The sequence below is a fragment of the Myotis myotis genome, unplaced genomic scaffold (genome assembly GCF_014108235.1).
Source record: "Myotis myotis isolate mMyoMyo1 unplaced genomic scaffold, mMyoMyo1.p scaffold_m19_p_11, whole genome shotgun sequence".
In the NCBI taxonomy this organism is placed as follows: Eukaryota; Metazoa; Chordata; class Mammalia; order Chiroptera; family Vespertilionidae; genus Myotis; species Myotis myotis.
Window position 1 is genome coordinate 24,372,598 of NW_023416315.1, and position 25,496 is coordinate 24,398,093.

The following is a 25,496-nucleotide window of genomic DNA, read 5'->3' on the forward strand; positions in this document are numbered from 1 at the left end:
TATCGTTTGGCAGATGGTTTTTTAAAAATGTAAGGATTTGTGATATAGGTTGGGTGGAAGAGAATTAATGAAGATGGACAGATGGATGGAGAACCAATAAATAAAAAAACTCTGTTCAAAACATTACACATGAGATTAGATTTTTGAGTGATATATACTTATATAAATACTAGAGGCCTGTTGCACGAAGATTTGTGCAATAGGCCTTCCCTTCCCCTGGGTGCCGGCACTGGTTTTCCTCCGGCACCTGGGACCCAGGCCTTCGCTCCGGCGGAGCCGCCTTCAGTCTTCGCTCCGCCACTTTGTGCCTATGTATGCAAATTAACCACCATCTTTGTTGGTGGTTAATTTGCTTATCTCGCTGATTAGCCAATGGGAGGCGTAGTGAAGGTTCGGTCAATTACCATGTTTGTCTGTTATTAGATAGGAGGACTAGAGGCCCAGTGCACAAAATTTGTGCCTGGGTAGGGTCCCTAGCGGCTGCCGGCTGGGGCCTTCCTTCATTCCATGCCGCCCCCTGGTGGTCAGTGCACATCATAGCAAGTGATCAAACGCCTGGTCGGTCGAACTCCTGAGGGGACACTTTGCATATTAGGCTTTTATATTTATAGATAGATAAGTATATACTTTTAGAAAAGGCCTCTGCTGGGTTTTTTAATTTAAGAAATATTTTTATTGACTTCAGAGAGGAAGAGAGAGAAACATGAATGATGAGAGAGAATCATTGGCTGCCTCTTGCACACTCCACACTGGGGATCAAGCCCGCAACCCGGGCATGTGCCCTGACCAGGAATCAAATCATGACTTCCTGGTACATAGGTTGACACTCAACCACTGAGCCATGCCGGCTGGGGGTTAGTTGTTTAATTTAATAACCATGTGCTAATATGGCCAAAGTCATCATGATTGGTAAAGTGGTACAAAGTATATTGGTCTGAGAAGTCAGAAACACTTTGATCTAATTATAGTTCTTCTGCTGGGTGGTTTTATGATATTGGGCCAATCATATAACTTCTTTGAGTCTCACTATTCTCATCAGAAAATTTTAAGTCTGGGAAGTCTGTGAAGATGATTTTAGCACTTTCTACACTGTTCCATGGTCACAGTCTGAACTCCCAACTCCATAACCTCACTCAGCATTCTCTCAGATGTACAAAGACAACTCAGTTTGCTCTGTGTGATTTTTTTTCTGCTTTGGAAGAACCATTCAGTGTATACTCTGGCTTTGGGCTCTCCTTTTCAGTACACTTTATATACCAACAAAATAATTAGATTGGGACTTCATTACTTTAAGATTTCATGAATTTCAACCTCTAGCTTTTCAAAGTTTTACTTGTACCATATTATCTTTCAGATTGTATCATTTTTCTTGATGCTTTATATAGATTTATCTAGCAGATTTCCAGACTCCTATTTTTTTCAATTTTCTGGTAATCACTGAATCTCAGTGTAACTCAAAATCCAGTCTTATGTGTAACGTAAGAGTTGCTTTATTTATTGGTTCTCCACCCATCTGTCCATCTTCATTAATTCTCTTCCACCTAACCCATATCACATCCTTACATTTAAAAAAAAAAACCATCTCCCAAATGATTCTTTCTTATGAAGCATCTGTTTTCAAATTTTACCAAGACTAATTTTCCAACATAATTTCCAATAATTGCTTTTTTGTCTCCAGTTCTGCCTTCTGAAAAGTGTGAAAGCTTAACTGGTATTTAAGAAGGCCAGTACCGCCCTAGTTGGTTTGGCTCAGTGGATAGAGTGTTGGCCTGTGGACCCAAGGGTCCCGAGTTCGATTCCGGTCAAGGGCTCGTACCTTGGTTGCAAACTCCTCCTTGGCCTGGGCCCTGGTCAGGTGTGTGCAGGAGGCAACCAATCCATGTGTTTCTCTTACATCGATATTTCTCTCTGTCTTTCCCTCTCTCTAAAAATCAGTGGGGATGGAGCTGCCTGCAGATTGAAGGGTCCCGGGTTCGATTCCAGTCAAGGGCACATGCCCGGGTTGCGGGCTCCATCCCCAGTAGAAGGCGTGCAGGAGGCAGCCAATCAATGATTCTCTTTCATCATTGATATTTCTACCTCTCTCTCCCTCTCCCTTCCTCTCTGAAATCAATAAAAAAATATATAAAAAAAGAATTAAAAAACAGTTATTGGGGGGACAAAAAGAAGGCCAGTACCTTTGAACTGATATAGTGCAGAAAAATACAAAGATTTGCTGTAACATTATTTAAATCATTAGGGTCTTTTAGATCTTAAGTTTTTCAAAGCACTGTTCTTAAATACAGCAATTATATTTTCTCCCCTTGTATAAACAAAATTAACTTCTCCTATATTCACAAAATGAAATAATCATAGAATTGTGATAAAATGCAGTAGTTCATGGCATTAATTTTTAGGAGACCTGTCCTGTCATTTTTACCAGTAGTAGTTTGGTCCAGGGTATTTTCTAGAGCTTGGCTTTTCCAAAAAGAGCTGTTTTTGTTTGTTTTTTTTTTGTCTTTGGCTGTTTCGCAGAAAATATTTTACCTCATGAGGCTTAATTGGCACATAAACTAAAAATTATAGTTTACATTTTAAATGAATGATCCATTTTTAGTTTAAATAGTATATATAATATAATCTTTATTTTTCACTAATTTCTTATGATTTATATTTCAATTCCCTCAATTTAAAATTTTATAGCTAGACATACATATGTATGCATATATAAAATAATGTATTTTGCATATATAATTCAGGTTCATTTCCATCCAGGGGATTAGAAATATGCTATTTATTTGACTATTATTTCCTTTTATATAAATTCCTCCAATATTAGGTTACTCTTGATCAAATAAGGGAAATGAAATGTTGTCTGGAGATCTTTTGTTACATGCTTTTGAAATATTGAAGAATGCCTTAATCTCCTCTTTATGTAAACAGTTGCAGTAAAACTCCTCCCCTCCACCAACACCTGAGAATGGTGAAAGGTTCCCAGATAGTTCACATTTACTTAACACTCTGCTGAACAAAACTATTTTATTAAATTTTAAAACAATCTATTTACTTATATAACCTAAAGTGATATGTGACCTAATTATAAAGAACCTGCTGGTGTGTAAATAGTGACCGTATTCATTTTTTATTCAGTTCATCTATAATAAATTCCTTCAGCAAAAGTTTGAGTACCAGGCTTTGTGCTGAGTGCTATAGATAGAGAGGCAATAAGATAGTTCTTTTCCTCAAGGAGCTCACAGTAGAGTGAAAATGAATCAGATATCCTTATTATAAAAATTATGCTGTTTAATTTTCTATGTGTATTTATGCACACATACAGCTATGTACACTAACCATAACCCACTTTATTTATTTATTTGTTTGTTTATTTATTTTCAAATATATTGATTTCAGAGGGGAAGGGAGAAGGAGAGAGAGATAGAAACATCAACGATGAGAGAGAATCATTGATTGGCTGCCTCCTGCATGTCCCACACTGGGAATGGAGCCTGCAACCCGGGCATATGCCCTGACCCAGAATCAGGCCATGACCTCCTGGTTCATGGGTCAATGCTCAATCATTGAGCTACACCGGCTGGGCAACCATAACCCACTTTAAATCATGAAATACTAGGATATGGGACATGTAAAAAATAGTGTATCTTGGAATGACTGTTAGCAATATATTGAGACACTAGAGGCTCAGTGCACGGATTTGTGCACATTGAAAGGAAATTAGAAGAAATATTTTAATATCACTATTCGCCCTTTCTCTATAATAGAAGTTTCAGAGATGAAAGAAAATTAGTAAAATGTATAGGAAAATAATATATAAATTGAATAATAAACAATTACAACATGGTATAACAACAAAGACATGATATAAAAACAACAAAAACATGATATAAAAATAACAAAAACATGATATAAAAACATGGATAAAAACAATGACTGATAAATTGATTAAACTTATTCTTATTCTATTATCTCCCTGTATACCACATTAAGATTAAAAACACTTCCAGAGTGCTTGACTAATTTCTCTTGTGATGAAGTATTTCCAACTTTTATTTTAATGTTACACACTTTTTGAACTTGAGAGAAAGCAATGTATAATGACCATGTCTGAAAACAGGTTCAGGTAGAATATTCCTACTCTGTCTAGAGTTTGCCCTTGTGATTTATTAATAGTCGTCACAAATGCTGGCATCATGGGAAACTGTCTTTGAATTAATTTAAATGGGAGGCCAGTGTCAGACGGGGACAAATATCATGCATGCACGAGTCATTTATTTTTAAACTAGAGGCCCGATGCACGAAGATACACGCAAAATGGGCCTTTCTCCCCCTGGCTGCTGGTACCACTTTTGCTCTGGCCTGGAGCCACCTTTCTGCTTTCATTCTGGCCTGGAGCTGCCTTTCCGCCTTCCCACGCTGCCCAGAGGCCTGGAGCAGCTGGGGAGGGGCAGAACACCTGCGTCCTGCCCTGCCCCGGCTGCTCACACCTGAGTATGCAAAGTAACCCGCCATCTTTGTTGGGTTAATTTGCATACTCACTCCTGATTGGCTGGTGAGTATCACGAAGGTACAGTCATTTGCATCTTTCTCTTTTATTAGTGTAGATTGCCAGTGCGCGTCATATGTACCGGCCGGTTGGTTGGGCAGTCGGACCGACATGTGGTTGGTCACTTAGCCTTTTATATATATAGAAGAAGATGTGTGTCATATGTACTGTCCCGTCAGTTGGATGGTCGGATGGGTGGTTGGTTGGTCAGTCACTCACTTACCCTTTTATATATATAGATATATAGATTATCTCTACTGCTGGATTTTTGTTGATTGCTTGAAGGAAGTAATGACTTGGGAGACAGACATGTTGTTAAGGAAGGGGTATTTTCTAGGAGGATAGGTTTTTATCCTTTGTTATGAAGTGTTCTGTTTTTGCTTTTTAGGTTTTCCTACTACTTTTATCCCAAACCATTTGACTTACTCCTGGAGTTTTATCTTTTCTCATTCCTCTATGGTCATGGTGTGCTTTCTGAATGGGTGATGCTGGAAAGCTGTGATTAGTTGTCTATATTTTAAATGTCATTAGGAAAACTGGTTTGTTGGTAGTGTGGCTACCTTTTTTTGCAATTCTGAGAAGTCTAGAATTTCTCCCCAATTTTATGAAGGAGAACAGCCTTACCTAATTTAACAGTCACGATATGTAACCCAGGAGAGTTACTTTGATAATGATCTGTAGCTTTCAGGTTTGAAACATTCAATCCTTATACAACAGTGTTTATTAATACAATGTTTATTAAAAAGCAGGATCAATATGGCTAATGAGATTTTTAACTTATATAATGCTACAGAAAAATGTATCTCTGGCTTTACACATGGTTTGTAGTCTCATTTTTTACCATACACGGTGATTAAAGATGAAGTGTTGATGTTAATTTACGTCCCTGTTGATGATAAGAGGACTAAAGATATTTTTTGTTTTATTTTTGCAATTATTTTGTTGAGAAATAATTCACATAACTTTTTTTTTTGTCTTAAGGTGAAAATGCGATTTTTAGTATATTTATAATGCTGTGCAACTAACACTAGCATCTAATTCTAGGACATGTCCATTGCCCTAAAAAGAAGCTCTATGCCTGTTAGTCACTCTCAACTCTCCCCTCCCCCAATCTCTGAAAACAACTGGTCTACATTCTGTCTATGGATTTGCCTATTCTGGACATTTCATAAAAATAAAATGTATTTTTTATTTTGTTTAGACACTACCAGAAGCATCTTTACCAAATTATGCCACAAATTTGAAAGATAAGAGTTCTTTAGTTTCATCTCTTTATAAAGTTATCCAGGAGCCACAAAGTGAGGTAAGTACTCTTACACTTTGTTGTATTAGAACTATTGATTGTACTAGTACAGTTGATTGATTTTTAAATTTTTATTTTGAAATATAACATATATAAAAGAGTGAGAAACATATGTGTTTAAACAACTATAGTGTACATTATTGCCTTTGAGAAATGGGGTAGAAGGGGTAAGAGAAGAATACTTTATGTTCAAAAATGGCAGAGTAAAAAAACATTTATAATAAAATGAACTCCAGTGTACCCACCCCCAGGCCAAGAAATAAAGTTATTACCAAAATCCAAAAGCCATTTCTGAACATGTTCCTCCTTATCTCTCTCTCTATCTTGCTTGAGGTAGCCTAGAAAAGTCTGGGTCACTACATTCATCTACTCCTTTGGCAAATATTTGTGTTCACTATGAGCCAGCTGCAATGCTAGGCAATAGAAAATCAAAGATAAGTAGCATCTTTCAAAGATGAATAGCATTCCTCTCAAAAGAGGAAGGAGTAGAAAGTAAGTAAGCACATACTTCCAAGGCAATTCTTAACTGATGCTGGTGGGATATGCTTGAATTTGCTAGGTGTGCAAGATAAAAGACCATTCCAAGCCGTAGGGATAGTTTTCAGAGGCCTGAAAAAATGTAAGGCATTTAAGGAAAGGCAAGCACCGGCTGGTGTTTTTCCCAGTCCTTCTTTCTTTTCTCTTGCTTCCATCTCCTTTTCTTTCTTTCTTGGTAGCAAATTTAGTTCGAAAGTGATAAAATGATCTATATTCCAGATTCTGATGCTTATAAATCCCACCATTCATAGTAGAAATAGAAAAAGGTTAGAAATAGTGTAGACAATAAAAAGGCATGGCAGTTTGAAAAAAAGCAAATACATAGGCTAATGCAGTAGTTAAGAGAGGATAAGACTGGTAGGAACTGAAGCTGGAAAGAGATTGGGTTGTAGCCATTGTGGATCTTGAAATCTGTCATAAACAGTATAGACTTTTTTGCACTGAAGGGATGACTTGATTAGATTATTCCTTTAAGAAAGTGGCTATGTGGAGGATAGATTTGGAGAATGGAAAAATTGAAAACAAGAGAGTAGGAAGCTATGAAAATAGCCAAGGAGGGAGCTGTTGAGAACCTGAGCTGTGCCAGTTAGAATGGAAAGAGGGGGAATAGAGGGGAGGAATATGAGGCATGTGATTCTTTTGTACTTGATTTTGGTAGAAGACATGATAGGCTTTAATTACAGCCGTGGGCAAACTACGGCCCGCGGGCCGAATCCGGCCCGTTTGAAATGAATAAAACTATTGAAATAAAAACCGTACCCTTTTATGTAATGATGTTTACTTTGAATTTATATTAGTTCACACAAACACTCCATCCATGCTATTGTTCCGGCCCTCCGGTCCAATTTAAGAACCCATTGTGGCCCTCGAGTCAAAAAGTTTGCCCACCCCTGCATACCATGAATATTATTATTACTCAGTGCTAAAATAACTTATACTTTGGAGTTCAGTCCTATATAGACCTATGTGCCTTTGGGATGAAACTATCAAAACTAGAGTCTTTAGTTATTTGAGTAGTTCACCTCTTTTGGAGGGGATCTGGAATAACTCAGCTTCTGCTGAGTGTGCTATAAAGTGCATCATGAATTTTAAGTGCTGAAGGAAAGAATAGGGAGTATAGTGACAAAAATGTTCACTGGAATAACTGAATAGAATAATCATATTTTGCTTGCCCCTCCCTCCTCCCCAGAGCTTCTTAATTTGTATAGTATGTGTAAGTTGTTTCCTTGAAGAGTTTTAGTTTTTAATGTTTGGGTAAAAGCTGTTTTAAAGTTTTCCATATTTAATTGAGAATTATTTCACCAAGTAGAGTAAGTATAGCTATGTGCTTTATAATTTTTTAAGCAAGTTAAATCTTATTTATCATTTTGTGCTTAATATTTTTAAAAGACTTAAAAATTATTTTTCTGATGAACTGTGTTTTAACCAGGCTACTTTGGATAGAGTTTGTAAGGTAAATTTCTGATAGGCTAGTTTGGTTCATAGCATTTCTTTTATTCAAATTATCAGTGAAAACAGCTCTAATCGTTCATAGCACTATTTCTCAAACTGTGATGAAAGACCAGATTTTAAAAGTTTTCTAATATGCCACAGAATATGTATACCTAATGGTCATGGTGAACATGCAACTCACATCACATGTGAGGTCCCACACAGATTTGATAAACCCTAACTAATCTATACTCTGAATAAGTCTGCTGATCACCCACTTAGATGTTGGAGCAATATCAAGTTGCTATAAAAGTTTCTTCCTTTTAGTTTCTGTATTTATATTGTTGGGGACTGGTAACAGTTTGTTGATGGTTTTCAGTCCATGGACCACACATTTAGAAGCACTGATTTAGGAGGTTTTGCATATAATTTTGTTTTATGGTTTTTGCCTGATTAATGTGGTAAAGGTAGTGTGTAATCTGTATTCTTTTTTTAAAATTCTTTATTGTTGAAAGTATTACGTATGTCTCCTTTTCCCCCCATTGACCTCTCACCAGCTGTTCTCACCCCCCAGAATATTCCCTCATCCCCCTACAGTCTGTGACCATGGGTTATGCTTATATGCATGCATACAAGTCCTTTGGTTGCTCTCTTACCCTTCCTCCCCCCCCCCCTGCATTCCCTCTGAGGTTGGATGGTCTGGATCTATTTTTGTTCATCAATTTATGTTGTTCATTATATCCCACAAATGAATGTGATCATGTGATATTTATCTTTTTCCGACTGGCTTATTTCGCTTACCATAGTGCTGCCCAGGTGCATCCATGCTATTGCAAATGGTAAGAGTTCCTTCTTTTTTACAGCAGTGTAGTATTCCATTGTGTAGATGTACCAGTTTTTTCATCCACTCATCTGTTGATGGGCACTTAGGCTATTTCCAAATCTTAGCTATTGTAAACTGTGCTGCTGTGAACATAGGGGTGCATATATCCTTTCTGATTGGTGTTTATATTTCTTGGGATATATTTCTAGAAGTGAGATTACTGGGTCAAATGGGAGTTCCATTTTTAATTTTTTGAGGAAACTCTATACTGTTTTCCACAGTGGCTGCACCAGTCTACATTCCCACTAGCAGTGCACAAGGGTTCCTTTTTCTCCACATCCTTGCCAGCACTTGTCGTTTGTTGATAATAGCCATTCTGACAGGTGTGAGATGGTACCTCATTGTTGTTTTGATTTGCATCTCTCAGATGATTAGTGACTTTGAGCATGTTTTTATATGTCTCTTGGCCTTCTGTATGTCCTCTTTTAAAAAAGTGTCTATTTAGATCCTTTGTTCATTTTGTTTATTGGATTGTTTATCTTCCTTTTGTTAAGTTGTATGAGTTCCCTACAAATTTTGGAGATTAAAACCTTGTTGGATATAACATTGGCAAATATGTTCTCCCATGTTGTAATCCATATTCTTAAAGGACAACATAGCCCAGCTGACCTGGCTTAGTGGTTGAGCATCAACCTATGAATCAGGAGGTCACACATAGTTTTTTGATTCCTGGTCAGGGCACATGCCCAGGTTGGGAGCTCGATCTCCAGTAAGGGTCGTGCAGGAGGCAGCCAATCAATGATTCTCTCTCATCATTGGTGTTTCTATTTTTCTCTCCCTGTCCCTTCTTCTCTGAAATTAATCCTATATAATAAAAGCCTAATATGCTAAGTGTCCGGTCAACCAGTCGGCCGTTCAACCAATCAAAGCATAATATGCTAATGATATGCTAAGGCTGCTCAACCGCTCTCTATGATGTGCACTGACCACCGGGGGCAGACAGTCAGCTGGTCGACCAGTTGCTATGATGTGCATTGACCACCAGAGCACGGATGCTCTGACTGGTAGGTTAGCTTGCTGCTGGGGTCCGGCTGATCGGGACTGAGCGAAATGGGCTGGACATGCCCTGGAGCCCTCCCGCGTTCCCTCCCCGGCTGGCCAAACTCCTGTGTCTCTCCCCGCCCTGATCGTGCACTGGTGGGTCCTTCAGCCTGGCCTGCGCCCTGTCACAATCCAGGACCCCTTGGTGGATATCTGAGAGCTGGTTTTGGCCCAATCCCGCAGGCCAGGCCAAAGGACCCCACTGGTGCACAAATTTGTGCACTGAGCCTCTAGTACAGTGATGGCGAACCTATGACACGCATGTCAGAGGTGACACGCGAACTCATTTTTTGGTTGATTTTTCTTTGTTAAATGGCATTTAAATATATAAAATAAATATCAAAAATATAAGTCTTTGTTTTACTATGGTTGCAAATATCAAAAAATTTCTATATGTGACATGGCACTAGAGTTAAGTTAGGGTTTTTCAAAATGCTGACACACTGAGCTCAAAAGGTTTGCCATCACTGCTCTAGTATATATATAAACATCCATTATAAATTAGTTTCTGTTCATTATAATTATTGGTAGTAGAAAATCTGTTTAGTAACTTGACTTATATTTATAGCCTGATGGTGTGAAAAATGACTACTCTGAATCTCTTCAAATATTTGTTTATGACTCTGTGTGATCACTGAATATGCTTTATAATAATACTTACCTACAAGGGTCTCTTATCTTGACTTTCTGTTTTTAAAAATGTCTATTATACAGAGGTTGTGGTGGGAGAGGAAAGGTTATATAGATAATTTCCAAATCATGTTTAAAACAAAATGACCACAATGTTTAGATTATCCGGTGGCAATTAACCATGGTTTCAATAGGGATGTAGATCTAAGGGCTCTGTAATTATTCAGCTATTTCACACACCAGTCATTGACAAATGCTGCCTAATTCTAAACTCAGGAGATAACAGTAACTACGTAGGATTCCCACTTCAATTTCTCCAACCCTGTAGCCAATTATTTATATATTGGCATTTTTATTTTTAATTAGAAAGAAAGGGTATTAAAGATATTAAGGAGAAACTATTTACATCCTAGGTATTTTAAGAAATAAAAAAGATATGGTTTTATTAACAATGCTACCTTAGTTATAAAATATTTTAAAGTTTATGAAGTACTTCTATATACACTTGATTTGCTTTAGCCTTCCACTAGAGTTCAAAGTTTTACTAAATAGTTTAGCAATGAGTAGTTCCCCCCCCCCAAAAAAATGGGAAACACTTTTATATATTTCAGCAGTTACAATCGAGGAAAAACTTTTATATTTTATATATCAGTGTCTTTCAAATACAATCCAATCTTTGAATTAACATTTTGCCCTCTTCCAGTTGCTAGAACCTGTCTGTCACCAGCTCTTTGAATTCTATCGCAGTGGAGAGGAGCAGTTACTTCGATTTACACTGCAGTTTCTTCCAGAACTGATTTGGTGCTACCTTGCCGTCTCAGCCAGCAGAAATGTGCACAGCAGTGGATGCATTGAAGCTCTTCTTCTAGGGGTTTACAATTTGGTTTGTATTTAATGTGGTTAACAAAATGTTTTTTGGCAAAAGCAAATGCATAACATTTTCAGCAAAAGCAAATAGCAACTACTTTTCATGTTTGTAAAGCTAATATTTGTTTTTTTGTACAACAAATGATTCAGCTCATTCTTCCAAACATAACTTTATGAGGTTGAGGTCTATATGGGCATACATATAATATATATGTAAATAAATAAATATATACACACACACACACACACATATATGTATGTATGTATGCATATATATGTATATACATATATATGTGTGTGTGTGTGTGTGTGTGTATAAAAGGCTAATATGCAAAGTGACCCTGAGGGAGTTCGATCAGGAGTTCAATCGCTTGCTATGACGTACGCTGACCACCAGGCATAGGGACCCTACCTGTGCACGAATACTGTGCACCGGGCCTCTAGTTATGTAAATAACTCTTTTGGGATTGACTGAAGACTGAAAATAAGACCATTTCTTTTGTAGAGATGTCTGAAAATATCATTATTGAATTTAAAAGTTTTTAAACTTAAAACCCATTGTCTATAAATTGTTTGTGACCTTCACAAAAAGCTTAGGAGAAAAATTTAGTCTAACATCTACCACTAATAGTTCTGTAAAATTTGGACTGTCTCCAGAGTTTATAACATTGATTTAACATATAGTTTGAATTACTAGTAGTGTTTTTATATTAATTAGTATGACATTCTAGATACTTAAGGTTTCTACTTTTTAAAATGGAAAAAAAAGTAAGAACTTTTTTTTGACATATTTCATAACTGTGTCAATTGATTTAGAAAATGTAACTTTTTACATGAAAAAAATTAATGACTATTAAGACTATATTTATATGTTAGCCATCCTTAAAATTATGTTACTTATATATAATTTTTTTATGTTATTTATATTTTAAAAGGAGAAAGATTTATGCGATCTGAAGAGAAACCAGAGTATTATATTACTATATTTCAAAAGTGGAAGGTTAACTCCAAGTATTTCTGAATAATTTATGATGAATTATCATAATTTAAGATTTCAGTTGACTTTAAAATTCTTTTCAGGTCATACTTTAGAATAACAATTTAAATTTAACTTTTAAATTTATGTGCAAAACATAAATATTTTAATATACTTTCTTTTACTTTTGTAGGAAATAGTTGACAAACAGGGACATAGCAAAGTATTGAGTTTTACGATTCCATCTTTATCCAAGCCATCTGTATATCATGAAGTAAGTGACATTTTATCAAAGTATGCTTATTATTGCTAAGATTTGAAGTTGCTATAAATTGGGGTCTGGTTATTGAGACACAATTTTTGATCAATTTATTAGTACTGTAAGTATAAAACACTAAAGTATTTGCTGTTTTTAAATTTGAAATAAGAACTCAAAATCATTAAACTCTAAAATCTGATTCTTAAGAAATCTGAAGTATTCATTTTGAAATATTTTTCTCTTCTTCCAATGGATAAGACTAGTCTATTTTTTGGTAGCAATTATGTATTTTCATGGCAGAATTTTTGAATAACTATTATTTCTATTTGTAGTTTGGTTTTTAGTTATTCTTTTTTTTTTTTTTTTTTTAATATATTTTATTGATTTTTTACAGAGAGGAAGGGAGAGGGATAGAGAGTTAGAAACATCGATCAGCTGCCTCCTGCACACTCCCCACTGGGGATGTGCCCGCAACCAAGGCACATGCCCTTGACCGTAATCAAACCTGGGACCCTTGAGTCCGCAGGCTGACGCTCTATACACTGAGCCAAATCGGTTAGGGCAGTTGTTAGTTATTCTTTAAGCAGAAAATTTAGTAGACAGTCTGAATATTTTTAAGATATATGATTTCATGGCAATTATTCTTAGTGGTATATGTATTCTAAGTACCACATTTTTAACAGAAGGGTTTTTATTTCTTATTTATTCAAATGTCCTTTTTTTTAGCCTTCCAGCATTGGGTCCATGGCTCTGACTGAGAGTGCACTATCCCAGCATGGTTTGTCAAAAGTTGTATACAGTGGACCTCACCCCCAAAGGGAGATGCTGACAGCACAGAATAGGTATGCTGTAGAGACATAACCTACACTACTACCGCACTGATTAAAAACATTATTTCAGTAGGCTTAGAAATAATGTTTAATGGAGTTGTGTATAACAATTTTTTAAAAATAAAGTCATTGTACAAGAGAAAAAACATAGTCCTGATTTGCCACTTATACTTTGCTTTAGATGTCATTGGAAACATCAAATTTTAAGATAATTTTCATGTGACTGTTACTTGGGAAGTCTTCTTTTTTCTTTTTGGAGTTCTGTATTATTATTGTTGTGATTATTTTGTATAGGTTTATTCTGTAACATACTTCTCCCCAATGCCTGCTTAATTTAATTATGGTTGACTTAAAATTTTAAAGATTTGTAAATATTCTTTTGGTTTATCTTTAGGTTTGAAGTGTTGACATTCCTTTTGTTGTGTTACAATGCTGCCTTAACCTATATGCCCAGTGTTTCTCTTCAATCATTGTGTCAGATTTGTTCAAGGTAAATTAAAATTTAAATGTTTTTAATATTGAAATATATGAATCTAGGGTTGCTAGTTTGTTGTATATCTAAGTGATTTTTGTTTTATTTTATTATTTGTTTAAAACTTTTTTTATTGATTTGAGAGAGAAGGTAGGGGAGAGAGAGAAAGAGAAACATCAATGTGAGAAAGAAACATTGATCAGTTGCCTCTCAACCAGGGATCAAAGCTGCAACCTCGGTATGTGCCATGACGGAATTGAACATTGATCAGTTGCCTCCCACATGCGCCCCAACCAGGGATCAAACTGGCAACCTTGGTATGTGCCCTGACAGGGAATTGAACCCACCACATTTTGGTGTACAGATGACGCTCCAACCAACTGAGCCACACCAGTTAGGGGTATTTAAAATGTTAAATAAGATACCCTAGCTGGTTTGGCTCAGTAGATAGAGCATCAGCCTGCGGACCAAAGGGGCCAGGTTTGATTCTGGCCAAGGGAACATATCTCAGTTGCAGGCTTCTCCCTGGCCTGGGCCCTGGTTGGGGTATGTGTAGGAGGCAACCAATCGATGTGCCTCTCTCACATCAGAGTTTCTATTTGTCTTTCCCTCTCTCTTCCACTCTCTCTGAAAATCAATGGAAAAATATCCTTGGGTGAGGATTAAAAATGGGAAAAATAAGTTAATATGAAGTTCAGCCTAGCCAACACATGGAAAGTTATTATAGTCACAAAAAATACAACAAAGAAGCTAATGTTGAATAGCAATTCAATGGAATATTTCACCAGAAAAAAAATATATAATTAAAAGGATGGAGCTATTATAATCTTTCAGTGTTTGGCATGTGGTTGTTTCTGTTTTGTTTGCTTTAAGAAAATTATTTTTTTATTTCTGTTCTGCTCTAATTTGGTACCAAGAAATAAGTAAGAGATACAGTTTTTAAGCATTCCTTGTTTAAAAACAATTGAGCCACTAGGTTGGTTAAATAAATTATGGTAGTCCTTGGTATACTATGCAAACATTTTAAAATTGTGATTTAAAAAGGTATTTACTGATATATTGAATATGCTATGATTCTAGCATTGATTTAAAATATAATAGTTATTTCTGATTGGTAGAATTATGGTTTATTTTAATGTTTTCCTATATGATTTTCTGTCCTTTTCTAAATTTGCTGTGCTGTGATGAACATGTTACCTTTAAAAAACAAATAAACAACAAACCAAAACAAAAAGATATACAAAATGCCTTTGGTAATTCAAGTAAATAGAGATAATAGAGAATTAAGAAACTTGTAGAATAATTTAAATTTGGGGGACTTATTTAGAAAATGTAACTTTGAAAATTAATAAAAGGGAGGGTCATAGAGCAATACTTAGAAATCAAATCAAAATGAACCAAACAGAAAATCAGAAATTGATACTGAATAAGATATAAAACTGTACAGGACCAGAGGGAGAAGGTTGGTAATAAAGCAAGAGGCTTGTAAGAGAAGATAAGAGAATTGGAGAGTCAGATGATTCCTAAATTAGCATAATTATATTTCCTAGACGTTGAAAAATGATACCAATGTGCCATCTTTCCTACTTACTGAGTTTTTCTAATATGTTTCTTGTTTTAAATCCTTTAAAGTCACAGGTGCCCAGACTTCTGAATTTTACAAGATCTGTAAAATTTTTAACAAAGATGGAGTGGGTAGAATATCTACATAGTGTTGCCAACTTTTTATCTTGCCAAGTGATGTTATAAATGTCTACCGTCAACATTATTTTACAAAACTGAGACTATTTTAATATCAAAAAGCAGGGAGAGTGGAAGGGAAGGACAATAATTTATAAATTAAAAACGGGATGTTTAGCTTTCTTTGTTTCTCATTTCACTATGGTCTAGTAAAACTTTGTTATCGACTAAAATGAGAATAAGGAACAACACTTCAGAAAAACTAGTTTAAGGAGTGACTTGATGCAGCAACTTTCACCTTTAGACCTTAAAGCAGACTACAAAGCCCAGCTTCTACTCTGGAGCAGTGTCTTAGATAGTAGGGCTCAGGAATGCAGCTACTGATATAGATAAAGACATCTATACCATATATCCGAAACTTAGCATCTTCTAAAACAGTATGTCTTTTTTGTCCAAGTTCATTTAATGACACTACCATCCAGACTGCTATCCACACTAGTGTAGAAATAATCATATACTCCTATTCCATTTTACTTCTCAGATGTGACGCCACCCTTACTCATTTAGTTTGGCTCACTTTATCTCACTTGTGGGATATTTTGACACTCTCTTCTCCTGTTTCAGTGAACTCTTCCAATACAACCTATGTGATATAATTGAAAGACCAAGCTGATCATGTCACTTCCTTGCTTAAAACAAGACCTTTAGTTGCTTCTCATTGCCTACATGATAAAGCCTAGCAGGGTATAAGATACTCTGTGATCTGACCCCTATTTAGCTTTTCTGTTATTTTCTAGCGTCCTAGCATTCTATCCTACTAAAATTTCCCCAGTTTACTTGATGTCATGCTATTTCATCCTTTTTTCTTCAAGACTGTAGGTTGGTTAAATAAATTATGGTAGTCTTTGGGTGAGGATTAAAAAAAGAAAAAAAAAAGTTAAATAAGTTAATATGAGCCACTAGATTGGTTAAATAAATTATGGTAGACCAAAGGAATAGCTTTCTGGGAAACCTTCTCTGACTTTCTACTTCTTCCACTAGAGTTTTCCACTCTCTCCTTTTATTATTTATGTAACTTACTCATTGAAATATTTGTTTACTACACAGTCTCCATGGTTAAATTGTGACTCCCTGTGGGTGCTACAGCTTTCATCTATATCCCTAGTGTATGACACAATACAAACCTTGATAAGTATTGACTGAATGAATAAATAAATTGAAAAAATTCTCTTTCATATATTGCTTCTCTGTTATTTACTTCCACATATACCATAAAAGTATAAGGTATAAAAAGTAAGATGGTTCTAAGTTTGTTTTTTTAGATAATAAGAGTTAGAGGAGTCTATTTTAGTTTGGATGTAAGTTTTTGTAACAGCAAACAACATTTAAGTTGGTTTTATTTCATGTCCAGCTAAATTTTTTCAGTTTCTGTCTTAGTCATCTCAGGCTGCTGAAACAAAATACTATAGACTGAGTGGCATTTATAGACATTTATTTCTCACAGTTGTGGAGTCTGGCAGATTAAAGGTCAAGGTGCCAATAGATTTGGTTCCTGGCGAAGGCCATCTTGCTGGCTTGCAGGCTACTGCCTTCTCACTGTGCCTTCACATGGAAGAGACCTCTGGTCTTTCTTTCTCTTCTGCTAAGGGCACTAATCCTATGGTGGGTGCCTCACTTCCATAACTTTATCTAAACCTAGTTACTCCCAAGGGCCCTATCTCCAAATATTACCATATTGGGGGATTAGGGCTTCAACATGAATTTGAGGGGGACACAAACATTCAGTCCATAAGTATCGCTGCTCCCTTTTACCCATGGTTCTAAAGAATTTTAAGATCCTCTCAATATCAAATGAATGTATACTTGAATTAATGATACCCTCATGAGTATATTTTTGAAATGGTCTGTGGTATACTTGAGCATATTTAAGTAAAAGTTTAGATTCCTGGAGTGGAGGAAATATTAAGTTCCAGGTAGTAATTGCATTGGGGAAGGGAGTAAGTCATTACAATCTATTGATTGGTACTATATTAAGTAATGGTTGTATTATATCAACCACAGCACATTATGAGAAAACAGTTCTTTTCTGTTTTATTGAAAATAAAGCCCTAGCTGGTTTGGCTTAGTGGATAGAGCATCAGCCTGCGGACTGAAGGGTCCTGAGTTCAATTCCAATCAAGGGCACATGCCTAGGTTGCAAGCTTGATCTCTAGTAGGGGGCTTGCAGGAGGCAGCTGATCAATGATTCTCTCTCATCATTGATGTCTCTATCTTTCTCTCCCTCCCCCTTCCTCTCTAAAATCAATAAAAAAAAGAAAATGAAAACTTAATTTTTTTAAAAAAAAACAGTGCATGCTGATTATAGAAAATTTAGAAAATACATTCTATATAATAAAAGGCTAATATGTAAATAGACTGAACTGTAAAACGACTGGTCGCTAATGATGTGCACTGACCACCATGGGCAGACGCTCAATGCAGGAGCTGCCCCTGGTAGTCAGTGCGCTTCCACAGGGGGAGCACCGCTCAGCCAGAAGCTGGGCTCATGGTTGGCGGGCACAGTGGCAGTGGCGGGAGCCTCTCCTGTCCCCACAGCAGCACTAAGGATGTCCAATTGCCAGTTTAGGCCCGCCCAGTTGGACATCCCTTGAGGGCTCCAGGACTGTGAGAGGGATGTCTGACTGCCAGCTTAGGCCCAATCTCCTGGGGAGTGGGCCTAAGCCGGCAGATGGACATCCCCTGAGGGGTCCCAGACTGTGAGAGGGCACAGGCCAGGCTGAGGGACACCCCCTCCCCCCCAAGTGCATTAATTTTTGTGCACCGGGCCTCTACAATAAATCAAAAAGAAAGTACATTACCCTGGTTGGGTGGCTCAGTTGGTTGGAGTATCATACTATATACCAAAAAGGTTTTGGGTTTGATCCCTGGTTGCGGTGCAGCGGAGGCATCTGCTCTTTTTCTCTCACATTGATGTTTCTCTCTCTCTCAAAAAAAAAAAAAAAAAAATCAATTAAAAAAACTAACGCATCCTTGGGTGAGGATTTAAAAAAAAAAAAAAGGGAAGAAAGTACATCTATAATACCACAGCCCAGAGATAACTCTAAGACTTTGTATATGATCTTTTTATACAGATTAGGATACATGCATGGTTTTGTACAGTTTTTTCCTGTTATTTAAGTAGACTTTCAAAACATCAGGGCAACCTGCTTGGGTCCCCTCCTTGTAGCAGGGAGCTTTTCTGTAATAAAACTGCTTTCACTAAAAAAATACACACACGCCAAAAAAAACCACACGTCATGTTTAATTGTTTCATAGTATTGTCTGAATGATTTATTATTGGTCTGCTGTATTGGACTTTAGGTGGCTTCCTAGTCATTATAATAAGTACTCCTTAACTTTAGTACACCTTAAATATTCTTCACTATAATAAATACTATCGGGGGGAGGGGCAGCAGTTAATGGGGGGATGAGGACACATATATAATACCTTAGCCAATAAAGAAATTAAAGATTAAAAAAAAGTAAAGAACCAAAATAAATAAATAAATACTTCCTTTTATTCCTTTAACAATTTTTGGTAAAAATATATTGATCTTTCTCTAGGAATCTACCTTTGTTGTCATATTTAGGCATTCAAAGAATATGTAACTATTTGCTTATTTTATTTCTCTTATGGTTTGTAACATTAAAAATTTCAATCTATCTTTAGTTTATTAAGGTATGTACTATATGTTGTTTGAATGTCATTTTAGAGTATTTTTTTAAGCCTGCAGTTTGTGTCAAGAATTTTGTCAGCACCCAGATGGCGTGGCTCAGTGGTTGAGTGTCACCTATGAACCAGGAGGCCATGGTTTGATTCCTGGTCAGGCCACATGCCCGAGTTGTGGGCTCGATCCCCAGTGGGGGGCGTGTAGCAGGCAATCAATGATTCTCTCTCGTCATTGATGTTTCTGTCTCTCTCTCCTCCCTTCCTCCCTGATATCAATAAAAATATATTAAAATAAAAGAATTTTTTTATGATAAACTAAGAGCCCAGCGCGCGATTTGAAATTACGCGGCGCTGCCCACTCCCTCTCCGGCCCTTGAAGCAGCCACAGCCATTGCTGATCAGGCCCTCCCCCAGCACAGGCGTGGAGGCCCCTGCCACCCCGCCCCTGATGCGCAACCTCCTCCTGTCCAGTCCAACTGTTACAGTGTCCTGGTTAATTAGCATATTTCTCATATATATATATATATATATATATATATATATATATATATATATATAGTGCTGGGTCCATGTATTAGGTTTTACAGTGACTAAAAATTATTAATAATTGATCAAAATTAGTGAATCAACTCTGAGAATATGGTTCACTTACTACATATTAACACCCCTCTAGCTTTATGCATTTTCCCCCCAATCTAATTGGCTTAGGAAAATGTTACAGACCAATATTCTGTTTGGAAAGATTCTTTTGTTTAGAGAGGTGAGCATACCCAGGATACTGTTGGCTTGTAAATGTTAAAAAATAAATTACCTAAAATTTTACCAATTTTACAAATGTTTTTATTTTGGTCTTTCTAGAATCTGTGTTTGTGGATATCCCAGACAACATGTAAGAAAATACAAAGGTGTAAGTAGCAGGATACCAGTTTCTTCAGAATTCATGGTGCAGATGTTAACAGGGATTTATTTTGCTTTGTAAGTTTATTTCATATACAAAGTAAACATTTTATCTTTTTGGAAAATTATAGTTTGTTGTTTTATTGTTACTATATACTTATCTCAATAGATAAATAATTGGCCTACATTTGTGAAAGAATATCAGTCAAGATTTTGATAATAGTTGTATTTCAAATGTCTTTTAATGTTCTGAAGAATTTGCATCCAACTAAAACACTTCATTTTTTAAAATTTAAGAACAGAATGAAAATTAGCAACACCTAAATATATGCACAGTTCCTTTTTTCATTACTCTTTTTGCTGTAATTTTCAAATAGCTTTTTTCCCCCAATGAATATCTTTTTCCATTCTAGAGATTTTAACTCTTAAAAAACATTTTAAAGCCTCTTTGATCACAAATAATATATTATTAGTTTCTAGTATTGATGCTCAGCCTTAATGCCTTATATACTAGTATTTTTCTTTGAACCTTATCTTTTACTTGGTAATTCTCTTATTACACATATCTTACTATATTTTTTATTATATTCAGTTGGTACTTTAACTTTCCCTAGTAGAAGTAGATTATAAACCTCATGAATGAGGCAGAATTTATGATCTTTGGGCCAAATCTGGACTGCTGCCTGCTTTAAAAAAATTTTTTTGTGTGTGTGTGTTATCTATGGCTGCTTTTGTGCTATAGTGACAGAATTGAGTAGAGACTGTATGGGCCACAAGCCAAAAATATTCATTATCTAGTCCTTTAAGAAAAAGTTAACCCCTGTGTTAGACCTTTAATATTGTCCCATTATACTCACACACACTTGTTTCCTGATATATTGCTAATATTTGCAACATACATCACGTACACTTCTAAATGACTACCAAAATACAAAGAAGTAACTACATAGGATATTGCAAGCCACAGTAGTTGTAGATTCTCATTAAAAACCATGGGAGCCCTAGCCATGGTTTGACTCAGTGGATAAGAGCTTTGGACTGGGGACCGAAGTGTCCCAAGTTTGATTACGGTCAAGGGCATGTACCTTGATTGCAGGCTCCTCCCCGGTCCAGGCCCTGGTCAGGGTGCATGCAGGAGGCAACCAATCGATGTGTTTCTCTCACACTGATGTTTCTCTCTGTCTTCCCCTCTGCCTTCCACTCTCTCTGAAAATCAATGGAAAAAATATCCTCGGGTGAGGATTAAAAATATTTTTAAAAACCGTGGGAGTTAACAGAATAATTTAACCATAAAGTGTTCTGAACATTAGTCTAAGGTATATAATTTACTATGTTCTGACTTCCTTTGAAAGTGTAAAATGCTTTGAGGTTGCCTGGCTTATTTTTATATCTGTTTCATAAATGGAAATATCTTTAGAGAAGAAAAGTACATCTATAAAATATTCTTTTCTATTAATTGGCTTTCAGATACAATTGAAAGGAATTCAAAGATTTAAAAAATATGTATTTAAGGAGAGCATAATGCTAAGCAATGTACTTATTTGACCAGTTATTTTCCTCAGTAAAGATAGTTTCTCATTATATTTTGTTCAAGTATATAGAATTAATTTAAAATAATTATATTTTATTTATTTAATTTTATAGTTATAATGGAGAATGGGATCTAGCTGAAAAAGCATTGGATGATATTATTTACAGAGCCCAGTTAGAATTATATCCAGAGCCATTGCTGGTAAGTGCCTTATTTATTTATGCAATGTTTTAAATTTAAAAATTCTCAAACTATAAATTGAAGAGTAGCCATTCATATGTCATTAATACTCAGTGATTCATGCTTCTGTTATACTAGGAAAATTTTTTATTTGAAAAGGTACACATATAATAAAATTTGACCATTTCATTTGGCTAACTTCTTAGATACCTGATAAATAGTCTTTTTTAACTTACAAGAATATTCTCCTTAACATGCTAGAACTACACTTATTAGTTAGCATTAGGTATTTGGAAATATAATTTAATCTTTTGAAATTTCATCACTTACATATCATATTTAACTATAAGTTTTCTTCTGAGCTCTTACTCTTTATTCCAGAAGATTTATATATTTTCTTATAGGAAATACCTTGGCGAAAGTATTCTTTTTAAAAACGTGTTAAAATTTAACATCTTGTTTTATCTAAGGTGTAATAATACATTTTTATTTTTTAATACCAATCTTAAACTGTATGTTTCCTTCTTAGGTTGCTAATGCAATAAAAGCTTCGTTGCCTCATGGTGCCATGAAATCTAGTAAGGAGGGTACAAGGTGTATTCAAGTTGAAATCACACCAACTTCCTCTAGAATATCAAGAAATGCAGTAACCAGCATGTCAATAAGAGGTCATCGGTGGAAAAGACATGGTAAGAAATAAAAAACTCTTCACATTAGAGGATTGTTGAGTCTATCACATTTTTCTCTGTACTGTAACTCCTGGCTTTAGTAAACAGTATCATAGTGGCATGGAAGAAAGAGTTATTGGGTCACTTTTAATTTCTAATTTATTGTCCATGAGTGACAGGCAATAAGGAAAATAGAGCCCCTTATGTTACATTCATGAATGAAAATTTATTTAAATATTGTTATTGGTTTTAAAATTATATTTCCATAGAAAGAAAAGTAGAAAAATACATTTAAAAATTATTCATACATTTTTGAGTTTCTATTCACAATTACTTGCAAATATTTCTTAATGTTTCTGATTTCTCAACTTTCTAGCAGTTACACTTGCATATTGAAGTAGAACGACTAACATTTTCTTCTGGATTTCCTGTAAAGGATGCCATAGTATTGATGCAACTCTAGACATTTCTGTTTTCTGGAAGTTAATTTTCTTCAAAGATTGTCTGTTTAATATTCCTCCTTGACCGTTTCGTTTTATTATTTGAAAATTCTATTGGAAGTTCATTTTATTCACCATGGCCTTCTCAATGCTTTCTATTTCTCTTCTCTTATAATTAATTATTTCTTATTTAATTTCTTATCCTTTTTATAACTTCCCTTCTACCTAGAAGTTATTGTAGTGGCAAATATCTGTGTAAATATCAGTGTCACCTTTCTCAGAAGGTAATAATAGAGTGGGAAGCAAAAAGCACTTCTTTGCCCTAAGCAAACATTGATTAGGAGTAAAGCAAAATCAGTTCTCTATTTTCTTCTTCCTATAAATTGATGAAAATGTTAGCTCCTTTTGGTATATTTAGTTATATTTGTCTCAAGGCTCTCTCTAGAGAAATGCAAATGTGAGAAGAATGAGATTATTTATGGTGAAATAGAAAGTTGATGATGAGAAAAGTTGTCATTGTTCTTTCTCAGGGAAACTAGGAGATAGTATGTCAAATAAAGAATAATGATGAAAATTTCCAGCTTAATCAATGATCACTATGAATGTTTTTCTCTTTAAAAGTAGTGTGACAGTTCTTGAAGTCCTTTAGGAAGGCATTAAAACGATGGTAATGTTTGCCATTTGCAAGGCAAATCGTTACTATTTAAAACAAGCAGATACTTCCGTTTCTTCAGTGAAAATTATGTTACTGAATGGAACTAGATTATAGGTATAAAGTCCTTTAATTAGATATGGTAGTACCTTAGAGATCAGTGTTTTGTTTGGGCATAAATAGGTGAATACAGGCACAGAGGCAATGAACCAGATCATATGGGTCATTGTGGACATAATGGCTCCCAAAATACCACTTTAGGAAATGTAAGAATGAATTTTAATTCCTTTGTTTACTTTCCTTTCTTGCTATTTAAGTGGGCATATTGGGAATTAGGAAGAAAAATATGGGTCCTTCAGTTAAAAATGTAAAATATTTAAGCTCAATTGTATTTGTGTGTGTGTGTATGAGAGAAAGAGAAGGTGCGTGAATGTGTCCATGCATGCATTTAACAGAAAAAGATGTGCACCCTGCAATAAAATAGAAGGCATTTTTCCAGAAATAATTTTAAAGGAATAAATTACCAAAACAAGAGAAAAGAGTGTTTGAGGTATATTGTATCTATTAGGTACTTACATATTTTCCAGATTACATTTTGGCCTCCACTTGGGTAGTTGGCACTTAGGGCTACAGCTTCATTAAAATAACCTTCCTTATCATCTATTCCCTTATACTTATTCAACCTTCACAACTCTAACACTCCTGTTTATGGTAACAAAAAAGTCACAGATGAGGATTTAGTAAGAGAATGAACTATAAAAAGAAGTCAGGTGAATGGAGCAGATACAGAATATAGCTCTGTCTTGTTTTCCACTTCTGTAGTGTGAGTTCCCGTTTTCCAGTGGACTCTAAAGTATTCCTAGTCTAAGGTCCTTATTTATCTCTACAGGTAGGTTGCATTCTCCTGTTTTTTAGTGTAGCCTTGGCTTTCCTTTTTACGGCAATATTTTTCACTGTTACCTTGTTTTGCTGAATTAAAAACTTTTCTGTTTTCCATTTTTGTAGTCCTGATTCCTGCTTGAACACCTTATTATTCTGGGCTCTTTACCTGACACTGGCTTCTTATGGGGAAGATAAAATATCTTTGCTCTAGTTCTTACATATATAAATAATTCTCAAGTTATAAATGGATACTTAAATTTATGTATGTATAAATTATATTTATTATATTACATTCATATATAAATTACATATATGAATTACAATCAAATTTGATTTATTTTTACATTATTTTTTGCAGAAACAATGCTTTTCATCCCTTAATGTTTCTGAAGCAGAGTACTACAGACTGTAGCTTTAGTTTATGACTGTGTGAAAACACATTTAGAGTTTATTTGATGGAACTCTAATGCATTTCCTATTTCACTTATATCCATACTACTCCCTTACCACACCAAACCTCCCAGGAAGAGGGATATCTTCCCAGACTCTGAACTGTATCACACAGTAGGGACATGGAATATCCAACTGTAAGCCTACGAGATTAGGATTGGGGAAGAAGAAGGGAGGAGAATTATGAACTTTAAGGAAGACTCTTTTTCTTTTTCTCCTTGCCTCTTTCTTTGTTACTGCTGGGAAAGAAGAAAGCAGTTGGCTCCTTTAATCCCCTTTCCTTGAGTTTCTTCCCCCTTTTTAACCTGTTTTTCTTTTATTTATTTTTTTAATTGAGATATAATTGATATGTAAAATTATATTAGTTCCAGGTTCACAACACGATTCAATATTTGTATATATGCGAAATGGTCACCACAACATACCGAGTGAACATCCATTGCCGCACATAGTTACAAATGTTTTTTTCTTGTGATGAGAATTTTCAGATCTACTCTTGTAGCAACTTTCAAATATACAATACAGTTTTATTAATATAGCTGCCATGTTGTACATGTGCATTACATCCCTAGGACTTTCTTTATATATAGACTAGAGACCCAGTGCATGAAAATTCGTGCACTCAGGGGGTCCCTCAG

At 35.4% G+C, this 25,496-nt stretch overlaps 1 protein-coding gene across 6 annotated transcripts in view; it reads left to right on the forward strand.

Moving 5' to 3' along the window:
• Window positions 1-25,496, forward strand: part of FAM126A (family with sequence similarity 126 member A) — a 60,144-nt gene that overhangs the window by 19,261 nt on the left and 15,387 nt on the right. For 4 of the 6 annotated variants that reach the window (XM_036327913.1, XM_036327919.1, XM_036327914.1 and 1 more), the window contains exons 3-10: window positions 5,742-5,843; window positions 11,069-11,248; window positions 12,402-12,482; window positions 13,194-13,309; window positions 13,692-13,787; window positions 20,017-20,133; window positions 21,700-21,787; window positions 22,296-22,455. In XM_036327913.1, the coding sequence (XP_036183806.1) occupies window positions 5,742-5,843; window positions 11,069-11,248; window positions 12,402-12,482; window positions 13,194-13,309; window positions 13,692-13,787; window positions 20,017-20,133; window positions 21,700-21,787; window positions 22,296-22,455 (940 nt within the window). The remainder of the gene's footprint in view (window positions 1-5,741; window positions 5,844-11,068; window positions 11,249-12,401; window positions 12,483-13,193; window positions 13,310-13,691; window positions 13,788-20,016; window positions 20,134-21,699; window positions 21,788-22,295; window positions 22,456-25,496) is intronic. The other 2 variants (XM_036327917.1, XM_036327918.1) reach the window with 2 other exon arrangements.